Source organism: Tachysurus fulvidraco, chromosome 17, assembly GCF_022655615.1.
Source record: "Tachysurus fulvidraco isolate hzauxx_2018 chromosome 17, HZAU_PFXX_2.0, whole genome shotgun sequence".
Taxonomy (NCBI): domain Eukaryota; kingdom Metazoa; phylum Chordata; class Actinopteri; order Siluriformes; family Bagridae; genus Tachysurus; species Tachysurus fulvidraco.
The window spans coordinates 3,111,076-3,135,557 of NC_062534.1; the positions used below are offsets into that span (position 1 = coordinate 3,111,076).

General features: G+C 36.2%; 5 protein-coding genes across 9 annotated transcripts; all 5 read right to left on the reverse strand.

Moving 5' to 3' along the window:
- Positions 1 to 1,133: 1,133 nt before the first annotated feature.
- LOC113645978 lies at positions 1,134 to 4,341 on the reverse strand. 3 transcript variants are annotated; one of them, XM_047802170.1, is made up of 6 exons: positions 3,046 to 4,341; positions 2,055 to 2,429; positions 1,811 to 1,921; positions 1,648 to 1,737; positions 1,512 to 1,549; positions 1,134 to 1,255 (listed from the first exon to the last, which is right to left on the reverse strand). In XM_047802170.1, the coding sequence occupies exons 1-6, from the start codon at positions 3,089 to 3,091 to the stop codon at positions 1,190 to 1,192; spliced, it is 726 nt and encodes a 241-aa protein (XP_047658126.1). In that variant the 5' UTR covers positions 3,092 to 4,341; the 3' UTR covers positions 1,134 to 1,189. The 3 variants fall into 3 exon arrangements, with proteins under 3 accessions (XP_047658126.1, XP_027007764.2, XP_027007762.2); XM_027151963.2 differs by having other exon boundaries at positions 1,512 to 1,534; positions 2,055 to 2,435; positions 3,046 to 4,339; XM_027151961.2 differs by having other exon boundaries at positions 2,055 to 2,435; positions 3,046 to 3,679.
- Positions 4,342 to 5,737: 1,396 nt separating this feature from the next.
- On the reverse strand, positions 5,738 to 10,990 carry LOC113645963. 2 transcript variants are annotated; one of them, XM_027151938.2, is made up of 6 exons: positions 9,850 to 10,990; positions 9,073 to 9,423; positions 8,541 to 8,873; positions 7,618 to 7,734; positions 6,652 to 6,695; positions 5,738 to 6,468 (listed from the first exon to the last, which is right to left on the reverse strand). In XM_027151938.2, exons 1-6 carry the CDS (start codon positions 9,938 to 9,940, stop codon positions 6,352 to 6,354), a joined length of 1,053 nt encoding a protein of 350 aa, XP_027007739.2. In that variant the 5' UTR covers positions 9,941 to 10,990; the 3' UTR covers positions 5,738 to 6,351. The 2 variants fall into 2 exon arrangements, with proteins under 2 accessions (XP_027007739.2, XP_047658084.1); XM_047802128.1 differs by lacking the exon at positions 5,738 to 6,468 and having other exon boundaries at positions 6,667 to 6,695; positions 7,618 to 7,729.
- Positions 10,991 to 11,132: 142 nt separating this feature from the next.
- Positions 11,133 to 14,247, reverse strand: LOC113645967. Of its 2 annotated transcripts, XM_027151943.2 has the most exons (6): positions 14,121 to 14,247; positions 13,678 to 14,025; positions 12,539 to 12,874; positions 12,359 to 12,457; positions 12,102 to 12,145; positions 11,133 to 11,511 (listed from the first exon to the last, which is right to left on the reverse strand). In XM_027151943.2, the coding sequence occupies exons 1-6, from the start codon at positions 14,176 to 14,178 to the stop codon at positions 11,380 to 11,382; spliced, it is 1,017 nt and encodes a 338-aa protein (XP_027007744.2). In that variant the 5' UTR covers positions 14,179 to 14,247; the 3' UTR covers positions 11,133 to 11,379. The 2 variants fall into 2 exon arrangements, with proteins under 2 accessions (XP_027007744.2, XP_027007745.2); XM_027151944.2 differs by lacking the exon at positions 12,359 to 12,457.
- Positions 14,248 to 17,712: 3,465 nt separating this feature from the next.
- LOC113645965 lies at positions 17,713 to 20,440 on the reverse strand. The gene is made up of 6 exons (XM_027151940.2): positions 20,211 to 20,440; positions 19,770 to 20,117; positions 18,378 to 18,719; positions 18,138 to 18,260; positions 17,989 to 18,032; positions 17,713 to 17,887 (listed from the first exon to the last, which is right to left on the reverse strand). The coding sequence occupies exons 1-6, from the start codon at positions 20,263 to 20,265 to the stop codon at positions 17,765 to 17,767; spliced, it is 1,035 nt and encodes a 344-aa protein (XP_027007741.1). The 5' UTR covers positions 20,266 to 20,440; the 3' UTR covers positions 17,713 to 17,764.
- A 1,270-nt stretch (positions 20,441 to 21,710) lies between these two features.
- Positions 21,711 to 24,205, reverse strand: LOC113645964. The gene is made up of 6 exons (XM_027151939.2): positions 24,144 to 24,205; positions 23,718 to 24,062; positions 22,629 to 22,994; positions 22,416 to 22,529; positions 22,267 to 22,310; positions 21,711 to 22,165 (listed from the first exon to the last, which is right to left on the reverse strand). The coding sequence occupies exons 1-6, from the start codon at positions 24,178 to 24,180 to the stop codon at positions 22,034 to 22,036; spliced, it is 1,038 nt and encodes a 345-aa protein (XP_027007740.2). The 5' UTR covers positions 24,181 to 24,205; the 3' UTR covers positions 21,711 to 22,033.
- Positions 24,206 to 24,482: the final 277 nt, after the last annotated feature.

Sequence of the window (24,482 nt, forward strand, 5' to 3'; positions counted from 1 at the left end):
TTTTTGTATTTTTTTGCATGTTTGTCACGCTCTAATGTTTCAGATTATTAAACAAATTTAAATAATAGTCAAAGATAACACAAGTAAACACAACATGCGGTTTTTAAATGAAGATTTTTATTATTAAGGGAAAAACTAAATCCAAATCTACATGGCCCTGTGTGAAAAAGTGTTTGCCCCCTAAACCTAATAACTGTGATCCAGCCTTAGCAACAAGAACTGCAATCAAGCATTTGTGATAGCTGAGGCTGTGGGGGGATTTTGTACACTCATCTTTGCCGAATTGTTGCAATTCAGCCACAATGGAGGGTTTTTGTGCATGAATCACCTTTTTAAGTTCAGGTCACAGCATCTCATTAGGATTCAGGTCTCTGAGCCACTCCAAAGTCTTCATTTTGTTTTTCTTCAGCTATTCAGAGGTGGACTTACTGGTGTGTTTTGGATCATTGTCCTGCTGCAGAACCCAAGTTCTCTTCAGCTTGAGGTCACGGACGGTTGGCCGCACTTCATCCTTCGGGAATTTTTAGTAGATAGCTGAATTCATGGTTCCATTTATCACAGCAAGTCTTCCAGGTCCTGAAGCAGCAAAACAGGCCCAGACCATCACACGACCATCACCATATTTTACTGTTTGAATGATGTTCTTTTTCTGAAATGCGGTGTTACTTTTACACCAGATGTAATGGGGGACACACCTTCCAAAATGTTCCACTTTTGACTCGTCTGTCCACAGAGTATTTTCCCAAAGTCTTGGGAATCATCAAGATGTTTTCTGGCAAATCTGAGACGAGACATTTTTGTTTTTCTCAGCAGCGGATTTCGTCTTGGTACTCTGCCATGCAGGCCATTTCTGCCCAGTCTCTTTATTATGGTAGAGTCATGAACCCTGACCTTAACCGAGGCAAGTGAGGCCTGCAGTTCTTTGGATGTTATCGTGGGGTCTTTTGTAACATTTTGAATGAGTCGTCGCTGCTTTCTTGTGGTAATTTTGTTTTGATTCATGAGTTATTTAATTTAGCACTTGTTACACCTGATCTCACTTTTTTTTCAAGTATTGAAATTTTATCCGTATAAATATTGTATTTCAATCCGAGTGCACATTTTTAACTAAAAACAAAAAATTTGAAATTCGGTTAACAATTATTACATTTTTTATTTTTATTTGTTTGCAGGTAGTTAAATAACGTAGTTAAATATCGTCTTTCCTTTTGGTAAAATGTACAGTTGTATACGTCAGAGTTTCACTGTCAGATTCCTAGAAAATGTCGAAAAAAATCCGTTAAATTTCGCATGAAGCTGAGCATAAAGACTGTAGACATTATATTATTATTAAATATCAGTAAATTACCAGCAGCAGATTAATGATATAGATAAGACAAGAACACCTATGTGTAGGAAAACTCCTGTATGACTAAAACAAACTTTGTTATATCTAGATAAAATCAATCAATGAAACAATTAAACAGGATACGATTATGTAAAATAGATATTATATTTTCTTGCAAACGTACCTGCGTCCTTCCTGAAGGATCTCCTACAGAAGGTTTTGCTATTAATATTGAAACATTTTTTATACTTATTTAGTCATTTTAACATTTTAATTCATCTGAATTGATGTAATTATTATCTGGCAACAAAAACACTTACTTTTATCGAGTTTTCTTCTCCTCAGTATGAAATAAGCTAGACAGAAAATTAGAACTGCGCACAAACCCAAAGTCGATCCCAAACCGATCACTGTCAAATAGAAACTAACATTATTCATTAAGAATTTAAGATAAATTAATGAAAAATTAATTATACGTCTTACCTGTGTCGTGTCGTGTGTCCTTGTTAGTGTTGTTTTCTTGCGGTGTTGGTTCACACTCCACTGAATGATCACACAGAGCTGCTTTAGATGTTTCAGCGTTAACACGCTCACCTAGAAATGTTTATCACGACACGTCACTAAAAACTAAACCTGAATATCGTTGAAGAATGTTGAGAATGTCGATGAAGAATAAAACGTTACAGCATTTAATCAGTCCCATCATTCGTTTCAGTAGAAATCCTACCTTTCATTTGTAAACGAGTTCCATCAGTAGACACGAGCGCACAGTAATATGTGGCTTCATCACACAGGGTGGTGTTTAAAATGGTCAAATTGAAGCAGTTTGATAATTTTTTCATTTGAAAACGAGAATTTTGGAATTCTTTGTAAAACTTTTCTCTGGCAGTGTTAAAGAATCTGAAGATAACCTGAGGCTGTTTTTCGTTTTGTTGCTTAAACCAGATAATTTCTCCATTTTCTGTTCCTATTCCTAAAAGACAACACTGTAGAGTAGCCGTGTCTCCGATATTCACACTGAGCTTTGCATCATGCTGATAAACGTTTGGCCCTTTGGAGGATTGTGCTTTTGGAGGGTTAACCAAATGTGTACCAGGTTGGACTGTATCTAGAAAAACAAATGCAAAAATTAGGTAAAGAAAACAATTCAAATAATATTAATCAAAAACAATTTAAAAGTTATAGCACTTTTACTTTTAAATAAATTGCACACCAAATACTTTTTTATGAACCTAATCAAACTACTCAAATTCAAGCCTGATCATTTACATTTGTACGATAATAATTTGCCTAATTTTTGAAGCTAGAAATTTTTTAATTCCTTTATTTTATAAGTATTCGCTCCATATTATTGTAGACCGTTTTGCTTTCATTTTACTGAGTTCGGATCAAACTCATCAAAATGAATTTAAGTGATTAATCAATGCATTTAATAATGATACGAATATATTTATAAGATGTTTCATAACGTTTGGTTGTAAAAGTCACCCGATATAACCTACAAAAAAAAAAAAGTCTAGTGCCTTTAAAAAAAATAATATTAGAGCTGCTAAAAATGTAAACTCTATAGATTAAAATAAATAAATAAATAAGTAAATAAATAAATAAATAAATAAATAAATAATTGAATAAAGAACATATTAAATAAAAATACATTAAAAAAAATCTAACAGAATGTAAATAAATAAAATATGATGAAAATTGTAGATGTTACTTACACATGGTGTTGAAGATCAGTACAAAAACCCAGAAACCAGAAAGCATTTTTTTTTATATTATATAGAAATACTACAGTGTCTGTATCTCATTTCTCATCAGAGTAGAAATGCCCTTCAAGCGCGGTTTGAACTGATATGTACACTAAAGGCGGTCTGTACTGATCCCACCCCAGAATGAGCTTGGCTCTAAAAATAAATGATGTATTAAACAAGCACACAATTGTCTCCTACACCTACACCAACCCCCATAATTTCCTGCATTTGTCTTGGGGTGTGAAACAGAAAGATATATCAAAAAGGCCAGAATGGAAAATGTGGTTTGATTAAAATGTGGTTTAAAGTCTTTTCCTATTGTATATCTCAATGCAGCTGCTATTTTAATCTGAATTAAATCTTCTGTAAAGAGAAATAAACATTTGGGCCAACAAAGTGTGTAATGTATTTGAGTATCAGGATTTGACATGGCCGTTGATTATTGTAGGACCTGACAGTAAAGTGCACCAAGAAGAAGCATGAGATACTTTAATAACAATAAGAGCTGGTGTTTGGGAGATGAATTGTGGAATGTGCTAGCTAAGTGGTTAAGGTGTTGGACTACTGATTGGAAGGTCATGGGTTCGAACCCCAGGTCCACAAAGCTGCCACTGCTGGGCCCCTGAGCAAGGCCCTTAACCCTCTCAGTTGTAAGTCACCCTGAATAAGGGTGTCTGATAAATGCTGTAAATGTATTAAGGGTATTACCTTCACAAACTCATCTCTTTATTTGTGTCTTTTTTCTCCCAAAGGTCACAGGGGTCATTATAGGGGTCACTTATTCTTGCTTGTTTGTTTCTCATTTCTAAACTCTATATATTGCATTTGGAGCTTTTGGGTTGATCGTTCTCACATGTCGTCCCTACACTGTTACAACCATTCATCCACTGCTGGAACTTGAACCTCATCACAGGCCAGGATTCATGGAAACAGAGGTAGATAGAACTCCATATAACATTAAAAAGGACATGAGGTCTGATAAACTCTAGAAAAACATACACTAATCCCATGTATGAGCTCCTACATAATCTAAAGAGATGCCACTTGTATTCTATGTTCGGTCTCTCCACCTGCCCATTGGGTTTGACACTTACACTGCTGCATAAAGACCTTCAAAGTTATGAACTGATGTAGGTACCAGGATCCAAGAGCATGTCTTCTGGAAGACCAAACTGACACAATATGTGGTGGAACACAACCTCATTAATATGATCTACCACCACCATAATGATGGGGTTTACTAATAACGCTGAAAGATCAGTGATGAAATCCAATGTTACGTATCCCAGGGTCATTGTACACCCCCACCCCCCCCCCCCCCCCCCAAAAAAAAAAAATCAGTCAAGCATGACTACAGCATGTAAAGTAACTTCATCCTAACAATTTGAGAGGACATGCTACACTGTTGGCAGCCAGCAGAGGGCACCAGAGGTGCTCAATCTCAGCATAGAACCCAGTTTCCCGGAATCCTCCACCTGCCAGGTAGGATATTTATACCCAGTTTATGGCACTGCACTTTGTCACACCTTTGTAGAGGTGAGCACTCAATGGCTCGGTTGTATTAAAAAAAAAAAGAGGGATAACATTTAGGTTGCCTTGAATAAGGGTGTCTACAAAATGCTGTAAATATATAGTAAGGTAGGAGTTTGTAATATACCTACATGTATTTATCTAAGATAATAGAAGAAACTGAAAGAGGGGGATAAAAAGTATGAACGGATATTTGAGAATTCAATACAAGATATGACAACATTGAAAATTAACGACTAAGATTATTTAGATTAAAGCCTAAAATCCTCTTTTAAGATCTTAATTGGCCCAAGAAGATTCCTTTGTTCATCTCAAAAGACACTGTGAAAAAAACCTAACTCTTTACACTAAACAGGAGAAAAAAGAACCCATTCCTAAAGAAAAGGGCAGCCACACACACACACACACACACAACACACACACACACACTGTGCCAGTGAACAGTATGTACAGTGATCAATATATACAAAGAGTAAACACACAGTGGGGGGGGCACGGTGGCTTAGTGGTTAGCACGTTCACCTCACACCTCCAAGGTTGAGGTTCGATTTCCGCCTCCGCCTCCGGTTTCCTCGCCCGGTCCAAAGACATGCATGGTAGGTTGATTGGCATCTCTGGAAAATTCTCTGTAGTGTGTGAGTGAATGAGTGTGTGTGTGTGTGTGTGTGTGTGTGTGTGTGTGTGTGTGTGTGTGTGTGTGTGTGTGTGTGTGTGTGTGTGTGTGCCCTGTGATGGGTTGGCACTCCATCCAGGGTGTATCCTGCCTCGATGCCCGATGACGCCTGAGATAGGCCCAGGCTCCCCGTGACCCTAGAAGTTCGGATCAGCGGTAGAAAACGAGTGAATGAATGAATAAACATACAGTGAAAAAAAAAAGTTCAAAGGGGAACCCAAGCTCAGAGTCGAGGAAACAGAACCGAAACCTTCACACTACTACAAACAGACCACTTCTACCACCTCCCACCTTGCTTCCCTTCTTCCTCTTTAAATAAGAGACTAGTGATGATGTCATAGAGGTGGAGGCGGGAACAGGGCAAGTCGAAGATGAGCAACTCCACACAGACAGTAAGACAAGTTCAGGATTAAACCAGAACCTTGGAGCTGTGATGTAGCAGAGCACAAAATAATGGAGCTTTTCTGTATTTAATTACAGAGCAGTTGCTCTTAAATCTTCAGAAGCAAAGTGTACATGAGAGAACAGGGAAACGATTCGATTACTGAAATAAACTCGATCCGGAATGGATCAGCCAAAATGAACGGCACCCTCATCAAAACTGAATCATGTGAAGATTTATAAACAGTTACAAAAAATAGGCAGAAATAATTAAAAGTTGCTCATTTTTTCATTCGGTTCAAACCACATTAAAATAAAATATGAAATTAAATCACTTTTAAAACTCTTCACACATGGCATTGTGGTGATTTTCCCGTATCTTCGTGTTTATTTATTGGGATCCTTAAAGTTCCTGGTTTTCTGAGATCTTATTGAATGTATGAGACACAAAGGTTTTGCTGCATGATGATGATGATCCCGTCGTAGGTCATATTACATTCTGATTCTTCTCACCTCAACATCTTGGCACAGGTAACGAGTTACAAGAACAGGAGAGTTTCTCATAAATGTTCTTGACATTCTGCCTGTTTCTTTAGTGTCATTTTTGTAGTCCTTCTGAACCTTCTGTAGAGATGTCACCCAGAATGGATTTAGTTAGCTTTATTTAAATTTGAGAACTTCTGAGTTATTTAGTGGCTGAGATTTCTGACTTCAGAGTACAGGATGTTTTCAGGTTCTTCACGCTTTCTCTTCTCGCTTTTGGTCTTCTTATTAAAATGTAGAGTTGTGTAGTCCACGTCATGGCCCTGTGGGAACGAAGGTGAACATGTCCCAGTTTGTTAACGATTGGCACATGCTGTAGTTGGAAAACACTTCAGATCAGGATGTTATAGGAAAATAATCAACATGGGGTAATGGTAACAGTAACTTCATCACACCATCTCTTGACTATTTTCCATAAAAGACAAGATATAAGATATAAGATGTACCAGATCAGTTGCTCTTTCTATCTTGGTACCTTGACGAAGTCTCTCTAAACATAAAAGAGGGGAAAATATTTAGGTATTCTGAATACAGTTTATTATTAGCTGTAGTGATTTAACCTGTGTGTGTGTGTTTGTGTGTGTGTGTGTGTGTGTGTGTGTGTGTGTGTGTGTGTGTGTGTGTGTGTGTGTGTGTGTGTGTGTGTGTGCGTGTGTGTGTGTGCGTGCGTGTGTGTGTGTGCTCGCGCGCGCGTGTGTGTGTGTGTATGCGTGTTCGCGTGTGTGTGTGTGTGTGTGTGTGTGTGTGTGTGTGTGTGTGTGTGTGTGTGTGTGTGTGTGTGTGTGAGTGTGTGTGTATGTGTTCGCGCGTGTGTGTGTGTGTGTATGTGTGTTCGCGTGTGTGTGTGTGCGCGCACGCGCGTGTATATGTGTGTGTGTGTGTGTGTGTGTGTGTGTGTGTGTGTGTGTGTGTGCGTGTGTGTGTGTGCGTGCGTGTGTGTGTGTGCTCGCGCGCGCGTGTGTGTGTGTATGCGTGTTCGCGTGTGTGTGTGTGTGTGTGTGTGTGTGTGTGTGTGTGTGTGTGTGTGTGTGTGTGTGTGTGTGTGTGTGTGTGAGTGTGTGTGTATGTGTTCGCGCGTGTGTGTGTGTGTGTATGTGTGTTCGCGTGTGTGTGTGTGCGCGCACGCGCGTGTATATGTGTGTGTGTGTGTGTGTGTGTGTGTGTGTGTGTGTGTGTGTGTGTGTGTGTGTGTGTGTGTGTGTGTGTGTGTAAATGTCTATTTGAAACATTAATACAAAAAGATGAAGGCTAAAAATAGATTTTTTTTAGAGATTTCAGAGAATTTTTTTTAAATATTCCATTTCAAACAATATAATATTCAAACCGTAATGTATATTTTTTTTTATTTATTTAAAATGTATTTGCCAAATTTAAAAATTTTCTACAATCTTAATGAACATATCATTTCTTACCACTGCGGCTTTTATAAAGCGTCTTTCTGCATATGAAAACGGTTTGAGCAGCGATCAGAACTCCACACACTCCCAAAGTTGTTGCCAGAACCATCAGTAGAGAATTTACCGACTGCGCTGTGTGTAAATAAATAAATAAATAAATAAATAAATAAATAAATAAATAAATAAGATAAGATAAGATAAGATAAGATAAGATAAGATAAGATAATTAATGAATTCATTAATAAAAAAATAAATAACCAATTAAAAATGCACACGTGTGTACATGGTCATACGATAAACAACTTAATTTCATTTCTATATATTTTTTTATTTTTTTTAAATTTATATTAATTTTCAATTTCAAAAATTTACAATGTAATAAATGCTAATGATGCTTTTCTATCAAGCATATTGTGGAAGACAAATACATACATTGAAATCCAGACCGGGTTGTGTCTCTGTTATTAATAAATAATTTTAATTTAACAAAATTAATAAAAAAAAATTTTTTTAAAAATTCAAATTCAGCAGTAGTTTTTTGACTAAAATCCCAATGTGAATTTGTTGTCGATGTTAAAGTCTATTGTTTAAAAGTAATTAATAAATAAGATTTTTCACTTATTTTTAGATTATTATTATATTTTATATTATTGAGATTCTTTCACTTTAAAAAATGTGAAAAATTAAAAAATACAAAATCTGCCAATAGAACACAATTTACAAGGTTGAAATTTCTGCTAAAAGCTAGAAATGTGTTTAATAATTGGTTTATTTTATACCTAATTAAATAAATAGGTTAAAAACAAATTTGAATTTCTCACCCGTTTAAAGAATCACACTGAGGAGGTAAAACAAACCAAATCAACCAGACTAAAAAAACTGCATGTGTGAATTCCACAGCGGGATTACAACTTTTTACAAATCCTCAAACTTCTTACCCATCTGTATTTGTGTCCCGTTCCCGAAGATGATCTTCCCACACAGGAGCACAGCGCAGTAGTAAGTTCCAGTATCATTGAGGCTGAGGATGTTCTTGGAGAAGTTGTACACACAGGTGTGTGAAGAGTCGATCTCACACTGATGGCTGCTGTTGTGATGAGTGTAAATGATTTGAGGATGGGATTGTGGTGGAGCAGCTCTGAACCAGAGCACTTGGAGTTCTGCTGCTTTGCTCTCAGAGAGAACCGAGCACTGCAGAGTCACTGAGGCTCCTGCAGGAACCGAGTCTGACACGCCGCGCTGCCACACCGAGATGCCCAGATGTGGTTTATCTGTATAGTAAAAACAAATCAGATTAGTACTGGTTACACCGTAAACATTGTAATATTAGATTAGATTCAACTTTATTGTCATTGTGCAAGGTACATGTGCAGTTAGCATCTAACCAGAAATGCATAATATAGAGCAATAACAAATAATACAATGTTAATGTATGTAAAGTAACAAAAACTGTTGAGTGATTTGATTTACCTCTAACAGATAAAAAGATTCCACTGGAAAACTCAATAACATTCACTCGAGAAGCTCCACAGATGTACATCGCTTCATCGTCTTTAGTAACATGTAGAATATTCAAAGAAGTTATGTTTCCAGTTTTGGTGAGTTGATAAACAGTCTCATTGAACGCTGGTAAAATTATCTCCCCTATTGCCACTCCGATCATCCCGATCCCCTGAGGGATCCGCCCCGGTTTTTGCTTGTACCACAATATAAGATCCATATTGGACTTTACTCCCATTGTGCAATGAAGAGTCACAGCATGGCCAAGATCAGCAGAGATGAGTGAGACCGGTTCATCAAAATCTACAGATTGTGATGAGTCTTCAAAATATATGTATATAAATATTATTTGGGACGAAAACATTTACAAAAGCATGTTCTTGATATTGAGCCAAAATGTTACAGAAATGAATTAATATTTTAAGATATTTAAGAAAAAATAAATAAATAATACCTAAAAATTAGAAGAAATTAACTTAAATAAATAACTATTGTGTATATATATATATATATATATATATATATATATATATATATATATATATATATATATATATATATATATATTTTTTTTTTTTTTTTTTTCCAAATAAATACTTGTGAAAAAAATAAAGAAAAATAAAGAAAATGTTAAGATGTTAAGATGGTACATCCAGAAAAAAACAACAAAACAATCAGGTTGGTAAAAAAAAAAAATGTATGTAACAAAGAAAATTAATCTGTTTAAATAGAAAAAAGTTTACTTACACATTTTGCAAAGAAAGACAATTAAAATCCAGACCAGAGCCATGTTCATGAAAAACAGTGAAAGCTTCAAATGTCTGCATGCCAAAAGCATTAAACACTTGAAACTCTATACCCTATATAACCTCCCTAGCTTTTACGTCACAAGTTCATCTGAAATTTCCACCGAAGTGCTGTGTGACCTCCTACAACCACCAGAAGTCAGTAGTGCAAACAGAAACCTGAAACCATCTGAGTCACACAGATGTTTACCTGAGAGATGCAGAATTCATGTTCACACGCAGCAATAATTCGGTTTTATAGCCGACATCCAAACCACTGTAATTGTGTCACTGGAGTTATTTTATGTCAATAAGCTTTAAATTCCAATCAGAAATAGTGATAGTCAGGATAATCTGGGTAATAAGACAGACAGGGAATTGTAGAGCGGTACTCAGGCCTACAGTAGTACTGAGAGCGACGAGATTGGAACCTGGTGTTTTAGATAACGTTCATGAATTCAGAAAATACTGAATAATAATGTTGACGCTGTTATTTCTAGCTGTGAGATGACCATTGTCATGTCGGCTCTGTTCCTGTGCTTCAGCATCTTCCTGTCGAGCTTTTGATGAGATGATTAGTGACTGATTAATGAACGTCTTGTTCATAGCCTGTATTTATGATTAAAAGGAAGCAAGGAACTTCGTTGAGGATGAACGTAAAGGCTTAAGGTGATGAATTTACCAAACATCATTAGCAAAATGATTTAAAAAAAAAAACAGACAGATAAAGCACTTAGTTCAATTATATCACAATATATATTCTTCATTTTCTTGTTAGATCGTTGCGTGACCCTGGTTAGTTAACCAGTACTAGTAGTGATTACATTATATTGTTAGGTTGCTGGATTAAATGTTTAAAATGGTTGTTTAAACGATTTTGGTCTTGATAACATGATTTTCTTCCATCATAAAATGGTAAGTTAAGATCAACAAAGTTAAGACTCAAATACGAATTTAGATTTTTATAACCCTGCAACCTTCTCAGCTGTGTTTCAGCTGCAGGTTGACTGCTACGACTCAACACGTCAGGCTAGTTCGCTAGTGTTCTGTATGAGCCTGAACGATGTGTGTCTATAGGCTTTTCATCTCGACCTCGCCTCATTCTTCTGTAAGATCTTGATCTGCCCTCAGCCTCAAACCACAGGCTGCTTCTATTTCTAGCTACAAAGAAAAGAACATAACATGAGACACTAGTATTCATGAAAGAGCATGAGAGAGAAAAAAACGATCATTTCGGAGACAAAGAAGGAAAAAAAATCTAATTTAATATCATTTCTGATGTATTGATCGGCATTTTTGTCGAACTCGTATCATTTCTATTTTAATAACAATTGACCGCTAACCTCGTTATGACACAACGACACTTTCCATAAAGTAACAAAAAAATATTTTCAACAATATTAAATATTTAAAAATATTCACCATTCTCTACGATCCGTTACTGACAACAATCTAAAAGAGAAAACACGATCTGAAATATTAACGATGTGATCTACGTAGCTGACGATCTTAGCACTTCAGAATATGTGCAGTCTTCAGGTGAATCTTTCTTTCTTCTCTTTCTTTTCATTTTTCTTTGCTTGAAATGTAAGGCAGCGTAATTCAGATCCATAGCGCCGTCGATCTGTGGGGATGTAAAAGCAGAGATTTTAAAATAATAACAGTAGTCTACAGACATAATGTATCTAGTGTATCTAGTCCTTTTTCCAGCCCACTGGAGTTCAGACGGTCGACTTTTACGGGATGTTTTTATTGAAGCGTCTGATGTTGTGTCTGTGAGTCTGATGTTGTGTCTGTGAGTCCGATCTAAAGTGAATCAGGACTCTGTCGTTCTTTCAGTGTGTTTTAGACGTGTGTTTTTCCCTCTGTTGAGAATCTTACACTGAATTTTAGTGTTGAAGAGAAATCTGAGCTGCTTTTAAGATGAACAAACGCTCGGAGCTTCTCAGAGAACAGAAATGGGTTCGATATCAACATTTACTCTGAAGATACAAACATCTGTGTGGAGAAAAATACTTTTCGATGAATATATCATCTCTAATGTTATAGATAAAAAACAAAAATAGTGATGAGACACGACAAATTCTAAAAGTCCCGAGTGTTTACTTTCATATGAGCTTCATATTAACACCACTGTGGCGTGAGACACGAGGAAGACGTTCAGTAGTGAACATGGACACGAGAAAAACAGGGAAAAAAGTTCAGATACGTTACTTGATTTGGGATGTTTTCTATGATGGAACCTTGTTGAAGTCTCACTGTAGAGGAAAAAAACATTGCGTGAAGTTTACGTGAGTAATCCGAAGTGTATTAGTTCACATTCTGATTTTCTTGTGTTTCATTCATTGAAACAATATATTTTAAAAAACATGTGTATTCTCTTATGTATTGCCACGATGATTTAGCCGGATGGAATAACACATATTTGGGTGTAATATGGTGTATATTACAGAATTAATCAGCAGACTTACAGCTTCTCTTTTTACAGGCGAACACGGCTTGAACAAAGATCACAACCACACACACTGCTAAAGCTACTGTGAGGCAGATCACTACAGAATCCACAGATTCTGTCATGGAACAAAATATTATTCAGAATAAAATAAAAATTATTTAGGATAATGAGAGATGGTGACTGAATGTGTTCTTACCCATCTGTATTTGTGTCCCGTTCCCGAAGATGATCTTCCCACACAGGAGCACAGCGCAGTAGTAAGTTCCAGTATCATTGAGGCTGAGGATGTTCTTGGAGAAGTTGTACACACAGGTGCGTGTAGAAGAGCCGCTCTCAAACTGATGGCTGCTGTTGGGATGAGTGTAAATGATTTGAGGATGGGATTGTGGTGGAGCAGCTCTGAACCAGAGCACTTGGAGTTCTGCTGCTCTGCTCTCAGAGAGAACCGAGCACTGCAGAGTCACTGAGGCTCCTGCAGGAACCGAGTCCCACGTGCTGTGTTGAAACACCCTCACGTTTACATCTTCAGTACCTGGTCAGTGTGATATAGACAGTGTTTAGAAGCAAACCCTTAATCATGTGCGTTTGTAGGAAAGTAATCAACGATGGACGGTGTGATGGCGATGCCGTGATACTGTTACGCTTATTTGTCTATAACGGCATGTCTTTATATGTTTATTCTTCTTATTCCACAGCAATTATGCCAATAATTAAATTTTGTATTTTTCTGTTCATATCTTTATTTTATCATTAAACAAATCACTTATATTCAGATCAGTTCTCTTCACATCAATTAGACAATATAAAAACTATTTTTGAATGCCGTGTTATCAGAAAACTGCAAAACTTAATGTCCTCCATCCTGAAAACTTTTCAGTGCTGGAAAATCTAAAGTTATAGCTTTGTGTTTATTACACACATTCATAATAGATCATTATGTTCTGCCGCTGATCTGCGTTCATATATTTTCATTTCATTTTTTTCCCATTTTATATATGAAATGTCTATTTCTATATCATTCTTATTTGTAGTTTGTGACATTATGTTATACTGTGTGTGACAAAATGTTATTTGAATTTAAATGTTAAAGTTCCGACACTATTCGTTTCTACTCGTTTCTAGCCTGGTTACATGGCACGTCCACGCGTAGGATGTTAAAGCAGAATCTTTTGTCTTAAAACGAGCACATTATCATGAGATTTTTTTTTAATCAGCACTTTCTGACCAATCAGAATTAGACTAAACAGTTAACTTTTGGAATAGCATTTTTCAGTTCATGGCTATTTTCATTCACAATAACAATAAATCAATATATTTACAGATTTGAATTATTACCTGTTACAGTCAAGAGTGTCCCATTGAAAATTCGAACTTTCTCCCAGTTAGCTAGTCCACAGAAGTAAAGTCCTTCATCCTCTTTTTTTGCGTGTCGTATTGTCAAAGAAATCCCATTATTAATCTTCTCAATTGTCACCCTTGAGCTGTTGAACTGAGGAGACATTTTAACATCCGTATGCAAAAGGCGTTCTTCGACTTCCTGAGGTATTTCTCCAAATCTTTGTTTGTACCAAACAATATAATCTGATCTACTGCTGTCCAGAAAAGTGCAGTTAAGAGTAACATGTTCTCCAGTCTTCACCAAGACTAATGATGTTTTACCAAAATCCACAGTTTTAGCTGAAACTAGAAAAGAAATCACAAAGTTAGATGAAAGGAGACATGGATTGAAGTCCAGAGGACTAGAAGTTGTATAACTACTGTAAGCTTGTGGGACTTACGTGTCATAAAAAGAGAAAATAGAAGACTTGAGACTGGAGATATCCTGTCAGACAACATGATGCTTGAAGTGAGCTGTTTGACAAGAGAACATGTGTACTCTGTTGAAGATCTTTACCTCATTGGCTGCTACAGATCATGAGTTCAGCTCAAATGTCCATCCCACCGTCATGTTCAGAGGTTTGGTACTGTACACAGTTTGACCACCAGACGTCAGCATGAAAGGTAGAAGTGGTTCAGAGAATTAATTTTACATTTAACCTTTAACTAGAAACCATTAAGAAGCAAACATTAAAGGTATTTATATTACTCATAAACAACAACATACTCTGTATTATAAAAAAAATGCTTAGACTGAATTAAAATGCTGCTAAAATAGAATTGAATAGAATTTTTTTTTTTTTTTTTTTTAATTTTTACATTTCATTTAGAAATGTTCATTCATTACAGCTATTATTGCCCTGAACTTAAACTACTTCAACTCATCCAACAGATTATTTGGACACCTAAAACAATAAAGTGTGTGTGTTTTAGGTCAGCCATTGTTCCATGATTATTATTATTATTACCTTACATGCAAAACTCTCTTGAGTGTCTACACCGATTAATTAGCACGATAATTACTATAATATAACATACATGCAAATATCATAGCATATATGCTAGCAAGATAATGTTATTAAAATGATTTTAAACAATATAGCAAGCTAATATTAGTTGCTGTTGCTAGTTAGCTAGCATTAACTTTCTACCTAGAGGAACAATATGACTAACGTTAGATATGTTAACAAGATTAGTTTGACAATCTTGATTCTTTGGACGTTTTTGCCATCGTAGCATACGTTAGCTAAAAAGTCTTAGTTTATTCCAGTGATTAGCAAAACTAATGCATTAACCAACATCAGTTCAGTTATGTCATATTTCATAATTGTTCTTGCATCCTAAAATATGTGAGGGTTAAAACTCAATGTTTTTGTAATACAATATATGGAGGAAGGGGGGAAAATGACACATAAGGCCTCTGTCCGTGACGATGTCCTAAGAGGTCTATTTATATGTCCCAAAAGTAGTCTTGGTCTAGATCTTGATGATCATTAATAATTTGGTTCCTTTCTCTCACTCTCACTCATTTTCTACCGCTTTATCCGAACTACCTCGGGTCACGGGGAGCCTGTGCCTATCTCAGGCGTCATCGGGCATCGAGGCAGGATACACCCTGGACGGAGTGCCAACCCATCGCAAGGCACTGGTTTCTTTCTAGCATGTATAAAACTACTTATCATTTGAGGCCAAACAAGACGTATCCCAACACTACATGATGGTAGACTGAAGGTCTTGTACATGCTTTAATACGCTCTGGATTGGCTCATGTCATGTTATTGTTTCACCTCTTTGTTTTCTGTAGTTTAAAAATGTTAGGATCTTGCAGTATCCCTACAAAAGAATCTGATCTCACCTTCAGTCACGACTCGCAACCTTGGAATAACCCTGGACAATCATCTGTCCTTTTCCTCGCATATTGCTAATGTGACACCGTCATGTCGGTTCCTTCTCTACAACATTAGAAGGATTTGGCCATTTTTATCCACACAGGCTGCTCAGGTACTTGTTTCGTCTCTTGTCATTTCAAGACTGGACTTCTGCAGCTCTTTCTGGCAGGTCTACCTACTGTATGAACATCCTCTGCAATGATCTAAAATGCAGCTACACAGCTTGTTTTCAATCTGCCTAAGTTCTTACACACTACCCCACTGCTGTACTCCTTTCACTGTACTCCAGTAGCTGCAAGCCTCAGATTAAATACACTGATGATTGCCTACAAAGCCAAAAATGTACCAGTTCCCTCTTAACGTAAAGCCCTCATCACTCCTCAAACTGCACCTCGCTCCCTCAGAGCTACCAGCACTGCTCTACTGGTCCCACCATCTCTCAGGATAAGATGTAGGTATACAGAAAGACTCTTCTCTTCTACGGAGGTGGTGAAATGAACTTCCTCTAGATGTCCAAACAGCCGAGTCACTGGCTGTCTTCAAACAATGGGTGAAGACCTACCTCTTCCTGAAACACTTAAACTAGCACTTATTTTCCCTGTGTTATGTGTTAAAAAAAAACATGAACAGAGATTTAGGTTGATGGTATCCTAAGTCCGAAGTAAGATCTTTATTAAAGTCCTGCTCATGATATTTAAATGGTTTGGCTTGAGTGTATCTTGCTAATCTCCTGAAGCAATATAACCCATTCTGAGCGTTCTGGTGTGCTGAGGCACTTTTACTCTTAATCCCGGAGTATTACTTGCAGATTAAAAATGAGTTTGTTTAACTGCATATAGTTCATTTTTGAGATTATCATTTTAAATATATTTCCCATGATTTCTAGCAGTTCATCAGATATTTATAGATAATTTGTTACTAGTCAGTATGTCCTTAATGGGCCTTAGTGTACAGTAAATGGTTTATTTCGACCTTTTAGACTTGGATCTCATAATAAATTATGATTCATGATATATGGTCACTTTAGACAGTGACGTAAACCAAGTGGTAGTTTAATCCAGTCTAAACCAGTACCTGATGTTACTTAAAACCATAACCAGCTTGTTAGCATGCACAGAAATTCTTCAGAATGGAAAAAAGGTATGGTGTCCCACAAGTCTCTGTTTTAGGCTCCGTTTTGAGAGCAAGGCCCTTAACTCTCAAATGCCCAGCTGGATAAAGGAGGTAAATAAAGCATAAGGATGCCATTCATGTAAATATCCCCTTGTTTGGTGAATGCAGTTTGTAAGCACATGGACTTACATTGTGTATCTGAGATGTCTTCTAACTTGTTACTTGAACACGTGTGGAAATCTGGCTTGTACACAGCATAAGGAAATTATGAGTACAATATCCTGTTATTGGTTTTCATCAACAGCCTTTTGTTTTTATTCTTCTACGCTGAACCTTCTGCAAAATGCACATTTACATTTAGATTACATTTACATTTACAGCATTGGGCAGAGTCCAGAGCGACGTACAAAAGTCCTCAAGTCTCTAATATCGAATACATTAACTCTGGTTCACTAGGTTACATACTTAAGATACCATGAGTCTAAAACACTGTTCAATTGTGTGTGTGTGTCTGTGTGTGTGTGTGTGTGTGTGTGTGTGTGTGTGTGTGTGTGTGTGTGTGTGTGTGTGTGTGTGTGTGTGTGTACTCACATACGACAATCAGGGAAGAAAGTGCTAGTTGAAGTGGTTCATGAATAAGTACGTCTTCAACTGTCAAACTATATTTATAGCATGTTCTTGAGGTTTACTCTGTTGTGTAGTTTATATACAATTTATTGTGTGTTTATGCTTTATATAGTCACGTGTCATGTATAGTTGCACTCCAATGTGTACGAGTTACATAGAGACAATACATTTTTGTATTTTCTATTATATCCTGCTTACGGAGAGCAAGAAACTTGATCAGAATTATCTGAATGTTACATATGGAAAAAAAACCATTGATTTAAATATAATTATTAAGATTAATTACTACACACTCTTATTATTAACATTAATGATTACAATGCATTAACACTTATATGGCATTAACATGCGTAAACAGTGACGATGAACAGACTGACATCTTTTATTTAGAAAAATTACAATTATAGAAAATCTAATTACAATTTAATCACTTCAGAATAAACCGTGTCTTGATTTTGTCCTTTTTTTATTCTTCCTTTTTTAGTTTTCCTCTCGGTGAAACTCAGGGCAGCGTAATTCAGCTCCACGGCATCACGGCCCTGCAGGAGCGAATAGAAAGGGTTCGGAAAAAACACTATTAATGTGTATTTGTTTTTAGATAACTCTTAATGCCGTGTAAGCACTGTGTCACGTTCGTTACCTCATTGTGTCTTTCCTCCTTCAGTAAACCTCGTGGAAGTCTCACTGTAAAGGGAAGAGACTTATTAGACTGGATCTAGACTGACTAAACATTTTATATTATATAATATTTATATATAACATATTATATACTATTAAAGGAAGATTTACCTCTGTGTTTTTCCATCTTTTGTGTTTTACGCTTTAAAATCAGTTGAGCAAAAATCACCACCACACACACTGTTAACGCTACAGCAAGGCAGATCACTACAGCATCAGATCCCTCTGTAGATACTGTATATAAACATCACAATGATGAATATGTGCTCTGTGTAGAACCGTGGAGATATTTTAAATATTTACAAGCAAACAGATACGAACTACAGTTACATACAATGAATGTGTTCTTACCCATCTGTACTGATGTCCCGTTCCCGAAGATGATCTTCCCACACAGGAGCACAGCGCAATAGTAAGTTCCAGTATCATTGAGGCTGAGGATGTTCTTGGAGAAGTTGTACACACAGGTGTGTGTAGAAGAGTCGCTCTCACACTGATGGCTGCTGTTGTGATGAGTGTAAATGATTTGAGGATGGGATTGTGGTGGAGCAGCTCTGAACCAGAGCACTTGGAGTTCTGCTGCTCTCCTCTCAGAGAGAACCGAGCACTGCAGAGTCACTGAGGCTCCTGCAGGAACCGAGTCCGACACGCCGCGTTGCCACACACTCACTTTTACATCTTCATTTTTCTTCCCTGGTGAGTGCGTAAATATACACATATTTTCTACATATATAATGTACCACATTAATTGCATTCTTTACAGATTTTTTTTTAAGTGAGGCAAAAAACACCATATATATATATACAGTCAATACCCCAGGGCAAATTCTGACTTAAAGCTACGTACTTTTATTCAACCAGCAAGTGTTTTCTTGAGGCATCTCCCAGAAGATAATAAGACAATGTACAATAGGCATCATTGTGGAAAAAAATATTACTCATCTTTTATTTACATTTGAACAAAAAGTGGCATTTCCAAAATTATTCACACCCTTCTCAATAGTCAGTAGAAAATCCTTTATCGTCTATTACAGCAATCAAACGCTTCCTATAATTGCTGACCAGCTTTTTTTGCATGTCTCCACTGGTGTTTATGTATATATATATAATGGATAATAATTAATAATAGTACAATAGTTTAATAGTTAAAATAAATAGGTTAAGATAAAACAAAAAAAACACAAAAAAAGGTATAATGAGAAATTGTAGCTCAGACTTAAAAATATTATCAATAAAATTCAATTTAATGCAAATTTTAAAAAATATTAAATAATTGGTAAATAATAATAAAATGTCAGTTGATGCATAGGAGAGTAATATAAAATATATATTTTATATTTTAAACATTTTTGTTGATATTCTTGATGTATGTCTTGTAGGACGGAGTAAAAGGAATAAAGTATATGTGGTAAAAAGTTTCCAAGCTTTACTAACATTAATACCGAATACTGTTTTTATTAATCAATTATGGCAAATAATTATTGCATTATTGCAGGTGTTTCCTGGATTATATGTATTCAGTATATAAACCCGTGTGTGTGTGTGTGTGTGTGTGTGTGTGTGTGTGTGTGTGTGTGTGTGTGTGTGTGTGTGTGTGTGTGTGTGTGTGTGTGTGTGTGTGTGTGTGTGTGTGTGTGTGTGTGTGTGTGTGTGGTGTGTGGTGTGTGGTGTGTGTGTGTGTGTGTGTGTGTGTGTGTGTGTGTGTGTGTGTGTGTGTGTGTGTGTGTGTATGGGTGTGATTACCTGTTACAGCTATAAAAGTTCCACTGGAAAAATAAAATTTGCCCCATGTGTATGCTCCACAGAGATACAGTCCTTCATCACGTTTCTTCATTTGTACAATCGATAAAGAAGTCCCATTGATGATTTTCTCTACTTTAAACCTTAAGGAGTCGAACTTCGGGGAAATTTGTATGCCTCTATTTGCTATAATTTTCCCCACTTCCTGAGGCATCTCTCCAAAGGTTTGTTTGTACCAAGCCACAAGTTCCTTATTGTGCGTATCTTGAAACCTGCAGTTCAGAGTCACACCTTGTCCAGACTTCACCGAGACAAACGATAATCGGTTAAAATCCTCAGCGTGGGCTGGAACTAAAAAACCAATCCAAGTCAGATCTGGTGCAATAAAAGAAATATGTAGACATTTTAGCATTTTAAATATTTTTTAAAAAAATGTAGACTTACATATTGTGTTAAGAGATAAAACAATAATCCAGAGTGGAGACATCATAAACCACATGATCCTTAGGTCAAGATGTTTGAAAGTATTAGAGAGCCAAACCACTGAATTTTATACTGAAGACTTTCATCTGATTGGCTGGAGCAAGTCACATGTTCACTTTAAATTTCCATTACACCTACATGTGTGTTTGTAACTCACACATTGGCCAGCAGAAGTCAGTGATGAAAAGTGCACTAAAACTAGGAACAAGTTCAGATAGATGTGCTGACCTTAGACACGCTTTTAATTAAAACTAAACTGAATTCAGAAACGTCTTTAATGTTCTAGTTCGTGTTAGTAAACTTAACCCTTTGACTCTATACTATACAGTTAAAAAAGGGAAATGATTTATAATCAAACTCTCCGGTCGTTAGAATCTGGTTCCTCTCAAAGTTTCTACCTCATGACGTCTCTAGGTGCTTTTCTTTGCCGCTGCAGAGCTCGGGCTTGCTTATTAAATATAAATAAAAAAAATTATATCCAAAATGTATAATATACATTTTACATAGTATTTCTGTAAAGCTTGTACATGTCATGGGGAGAACATGCAAACTCCACACACACAAGGAGGTGGCGGGAATCGAACCCCCAACCCTGGAGGTGTGAGGCGAACGTGCTAACCACTAAGCCACCGTGCCCCACTGCTTGTACATTTTGATATACAAATTAAAATTTAACTCCATTTAATCAGTAGCTATGTGGAAGGGACAACAAAACAGCCTTTTGTTTTTTTTCTGTCTTATTCACGCTTTTACACATTTCCTCATCATCACTGCTACTGAGACAGCTTTTCCACTTGACTGTCTAGTAAAAAAAAAATACTCTATCTAGACATAAAGGTGGGTTGCACGATGTTTTCAAAGCCAATGTTGTCATTTGAAATCACCAAAACAAACGCCCCCAACCCAAATGGGTGTCACCCCTGTTTTGATAGCTCCGCCCACACATAACCCAGCCCACAACCATAATAACCATAGCCCACACATAACACACGTAACCCAGGCAACTATTATGGTGGAAACTGCTGGGGCAGTTGGCAGGGGGATATTTTTTATCAGTAAATGAACTCAATAATATTGTATTGTAGTAATTTTGTAGTAATATTGTATAAGTATATTGTAGTAATATTGTAGTACTATGGTAATACAAATGTGTTTTTGTAGTACTGTGTGTTGACCATGAAAGGTTTAGGTCCGTTTCACGTGGAAGACAACGTTCAACACCTAGAACCCGAGGCAGAGGTAACGGCAGGTGTCCGCCATGTCAATGTTTCAATCGCTTTCGGCTAATGTCACACATGCACACTGAACACTCTCTCCGCCTCATATAGACAAGACACGCCCCTTTCTGCTCATTGGCTACAGGTTTGTTTTGTTTGTCGGCCCGTCTCAGTTTTCTGAAGCAATTTTTTTAATAAACAAACTGCATATTTATAGCATGTTCTTAAGGTTTAATCTGTTGTGTAGTTTATATACACTTTATTGGGTGTTTATACTTTATATAGTCACATGTCATATATAGTTGCACTCCAATGTGTACAACAGACGATACATTTTTGTATTTTCTATTATATCATGTTTATGGAGAGCAAGAAACTTATTATAATTATCTGAATGTTACATACAATGATTTAAATATAATTACTAATATTAATTACTACACACTGTTATGATTAATATTAATGATTACAATGCATTAACAATGATATGGCATTAACATGCTTAAACAATGACAATGAACAGACTGACATCTTTTATTTAGAAAAATTACAATTAATTTAGAAAATCTAATTACGAGGCAATTTTATCACTTCAGAATAAACCGTGTCTTGATTTTGTCCTTTTTTTATTCTTCCTTTTTTAGTTTTCCTCTTGGTGAAATTCAGGGCAGCGTAATTCAGCTCCTCGGCATCACGGCCCTGCAGGAGCGAATAGAAAGGGTTCGGAAATAACACTATTAATGTGTATTTGTTTTTAGATAACTCTTAATGCCGTGTAAGCACTGTGTCTTGTTCGTTACCTCATTGTGTCTTTCCTCCTTCAGTAAACCTCGTGGAAGTCTCACTGTAAAGGGAAGAGACTTATTAGACTGGATCTAGACTGACTAAACATTTTAAATTATATAATATTTATATATAATATATTATATACTATTAAATGAAGATTTACCTCTGTGTTTTTCATTCTTTTGTTTTTTACACTTTAAAATCAGTTGAGCAAAAATCACCACCACACACACTGTTAACGCTACAGCCATGCAGATCACTACAGCATCAGAACCCTCTGTAGGTTAATAAACATCACAATGACCAATATGGAGATATTTTAATTATTTACATCTACAACCAAGCAAATAGATTCTATCTACAGATACATACTTACTGAAATGTTGCTCAGTGAGAGTCTTCACATCCATCTGTATTCGTGTCCCGTCCCCGAAGACGATCTTCCCACACAGGAGCACAGCGCAGTAGTAAGTTCCAGTATCATTGAGGCTGACGATGTTCTTGGAGAAGTTGTACACACAGGTGTGTGTAGAAGAGTCGCTCTCACACTGACGGCTGCTGTCGTGATGAGTGTAAATGATTTGAGGATGGGATTGTGGTGGAGCAGCTCTGAACCAGAGCACTTGGAGTTCTGCTGCTCTGCTCTCAGAGAGAACCGAGCACTGCAGAGTCACTGAGGCTCCTGCAGGAACCGAGTCCGACACGCCGCGCTGCCACACACTCACTTTTACATCTCTGTCATCTGCCATATAAACCACATAAGATTGTAATGTCTTTAACACATTAAAGTGTTATATTAAAGGTACCTGATGAATACCAAATATATGATAAATACCTAGTTTAATTTTTATATGTATAAAACATGTAGTTGATATAACATGTAGTGTTTTAGAAATACAGTTTTAAAATTTAGAAATTTAGAAATAAAATTTAAAATGAAAAAAAATTTTAAAAAATACTAAGAAAAAATACTAATTTAGAAATGCATTTCTATTTAAAATAAATAAATAAATAAATAAATAAATAAATAAATAAATAAATTTCTATTTAAATAGTATTATGTATTTTTAAAACATTTTTATTTCTTTCTTTTTATTTTCACTTTTATTTCTAAATTTCTAAATTTACTCCATGAACCACAAATAAATTCACATTAAATTATAACTAAAAATACTGTAAAATGATATAACAAATATAAAAGTAGACAATGAACAATTTAGATGCTTTTTTGTTTTCCTAACTGAAGTGCTGTATATCATTGTGGAAGTATAGATACAATGAAAAAAAAATAATAAAGATTTCTCAAAAATTACATTCTTAACTTTAAAAAACTTTATTTAACTTTAAAAAACACTTTGTATGTATATTTATTATATCTGTGTGTGTGTGTGTGTGTGTGTGTGTGTGTGTGTGTGTGTGTGTGTGTGTGTGTGTGTGTGTGTGTGTGTGTGTGTGTGTGTGTTACCTGTCACAGCTACAAATGTTCCATTAGAAAATCTAAAATTGCCCCAGTTGAACAATCCACAGAAATACAATCCTTCATCAGTTTTCTTTGTTTGTAGAATTGTTAAAGAAATTCCATTCACGATTTCATCTACTTTAAATCTTGAGCTGAACTCAGGTGAAGTTTGGGTGTCTATCACTGATGATGTTTTCCCCACTTCCTCAGGCATCTGACCAAATTGTTGCTTGTACCAAACTATAAGTTCTTTACTGACTTTTTCTCGAAACGTGCAGTTCAGAGTCACACGTCCTCCAGACTTCACCAAGACAAACGACGTTCGGTTAAAATCCTCAGCGTGGGCTGGAACTAGAAAACCAGTTCAAGTCAGATCCAGTGTGACTGATGAAATACAGTATTAAATGATATCAACTCACGTGTAAAACTTACACATTTGAAGAAATAACACGATCCAGAGTGGAGACATCTTCGTAAAGCACACGATCCTTGAGTCGAGGTGTTTGTAAGTATTTAGAGAACCAAACCACTGAATTTTATACTGGAGACTTTCATCTGATTGGCTGGAAAAAGTCACATGTTCATTTTAAATTTCCATTCGACCTACATGGGTGTTTGTAACTCAGTTTGGGCAGCAGAAGAGAAGTCAGTGGTGAAAAGTGCAGCAAAAAATGTCATTCGCATCGTCTTCGCAACTGTTTCTTCTTTACATTGACGTTCTCTATTCTGAGAATTAAATTTGCTGGAAAACTTTAAGTCTATAATGTATAT

Excerpts from the sequence above, each read along its gene's own strand:
- LOC113645965 (XM_027151940.2), bottom strand. The coding sequence starts at position 20,265 with ATGTGGTTTATGATGTCTCCACTCTGGATTATTGTTTTATCTCTTAAC. Across the intron at positions 18,033-18,137 it reads AAAGATGGAAAAACACAGAG|TGAGACTTCCACGAGGTTTA; the intron begins GTAAATCTTCCT and ends TTCCCTTTACAG. Across the intron at positions 17,888-17,988 it reads AGGAGGAAAGACACAATGAG|GGCCGTGATGCCGTGGAGCT; the intron begins GTAACGAACGTG and ends TCGCTCCTGCAG.
- LOC113645978 (XM_027151961.2), bottom strand. The coding sequence starts at position 3,091 with ATGCTTTCTGGTTTCTGGGTTTTTGTACTGATCTTCAACACCATGT. Across the intron at positions 1,922-2,054 it reads AACTCGTTTACAAATGAAAG|GTGAGCGTGTTAACGCTGAA; the intron begins GTAGGATTTCTA and ends AAACATTTCTAG. Across the intron at positions 1,256-1,511 it reads ATCCTTCAGGAAGGACGCAG|GAATCTGACAGTGAAACTCT; the intron begins GTACGTTTGCAA and ends GACATTTTCTAG.
- LOC113645964 (XM_027151939.2), bottom strand. The coding sequence starts at position 24,180 with ATGTCTCCACTCTGGATCGTGTTATTTCTTCAAATGT. Across the intron at positions 22,995-23,717 it reads AACATTTGTAGCTGTGACAG|ATGACAGAGATGTAAAAGTG; the intron begins GTAACACACACA and ends TTTATATGGCAG. Across the intron at positions 22,166-22,266 it reads AGGAGGAAAGACACAATGAG|GGCCGTGATGCCGAGGAGCT; the intron begins GTAACGAACAAG and ends TCGCTCCTGCAG.
- LOC113645967 (XM_027151943.2), bottom strand. The coding sequence starts at position 14,178 with ATGTTGTCTGACAGGATATCTCCAGTCTCAAGTCTTCTATTTTCTCTT. Across the intron at positions 12,458-12,538 it reads CGGGACACAAATACAGATGG|AATCTGTGGATTCTGTAGTG; the intron begins GTAAGAACACAT and ends GTTCCATGACAG. Across the intron at positions 11,512-12,101 it reads TAGAAAACATCCCAAATCAA|ATCGACGGCGCTATGGATCT; the intron begins GTAACGTATCTG and ends ACATCCCCACAG.
- LOC113645963 (XM_027151938.2), bottom strand. The coding sequence starts at position 9,940 with ATGCTTTTGGCATGCAGACATTTGAAGCTTTCACTGTTTTTCATGAAC. Across the intron at positions 8,874-9,072 it reads AATCTTTTTATCTGTTAGAG|ATAAACCACATCTGGGCATC; the intron begins GTAAATCAAATC and ends TTTACTATACAG. Across the intron at positions 6,696-7,617 it reads GCTTTATAAAAGCCGCAGTG|AGAGACTTCGTCAAGGTACC; the intron begins GTAAGAAATGAT and ends TTTTATGTTTAG.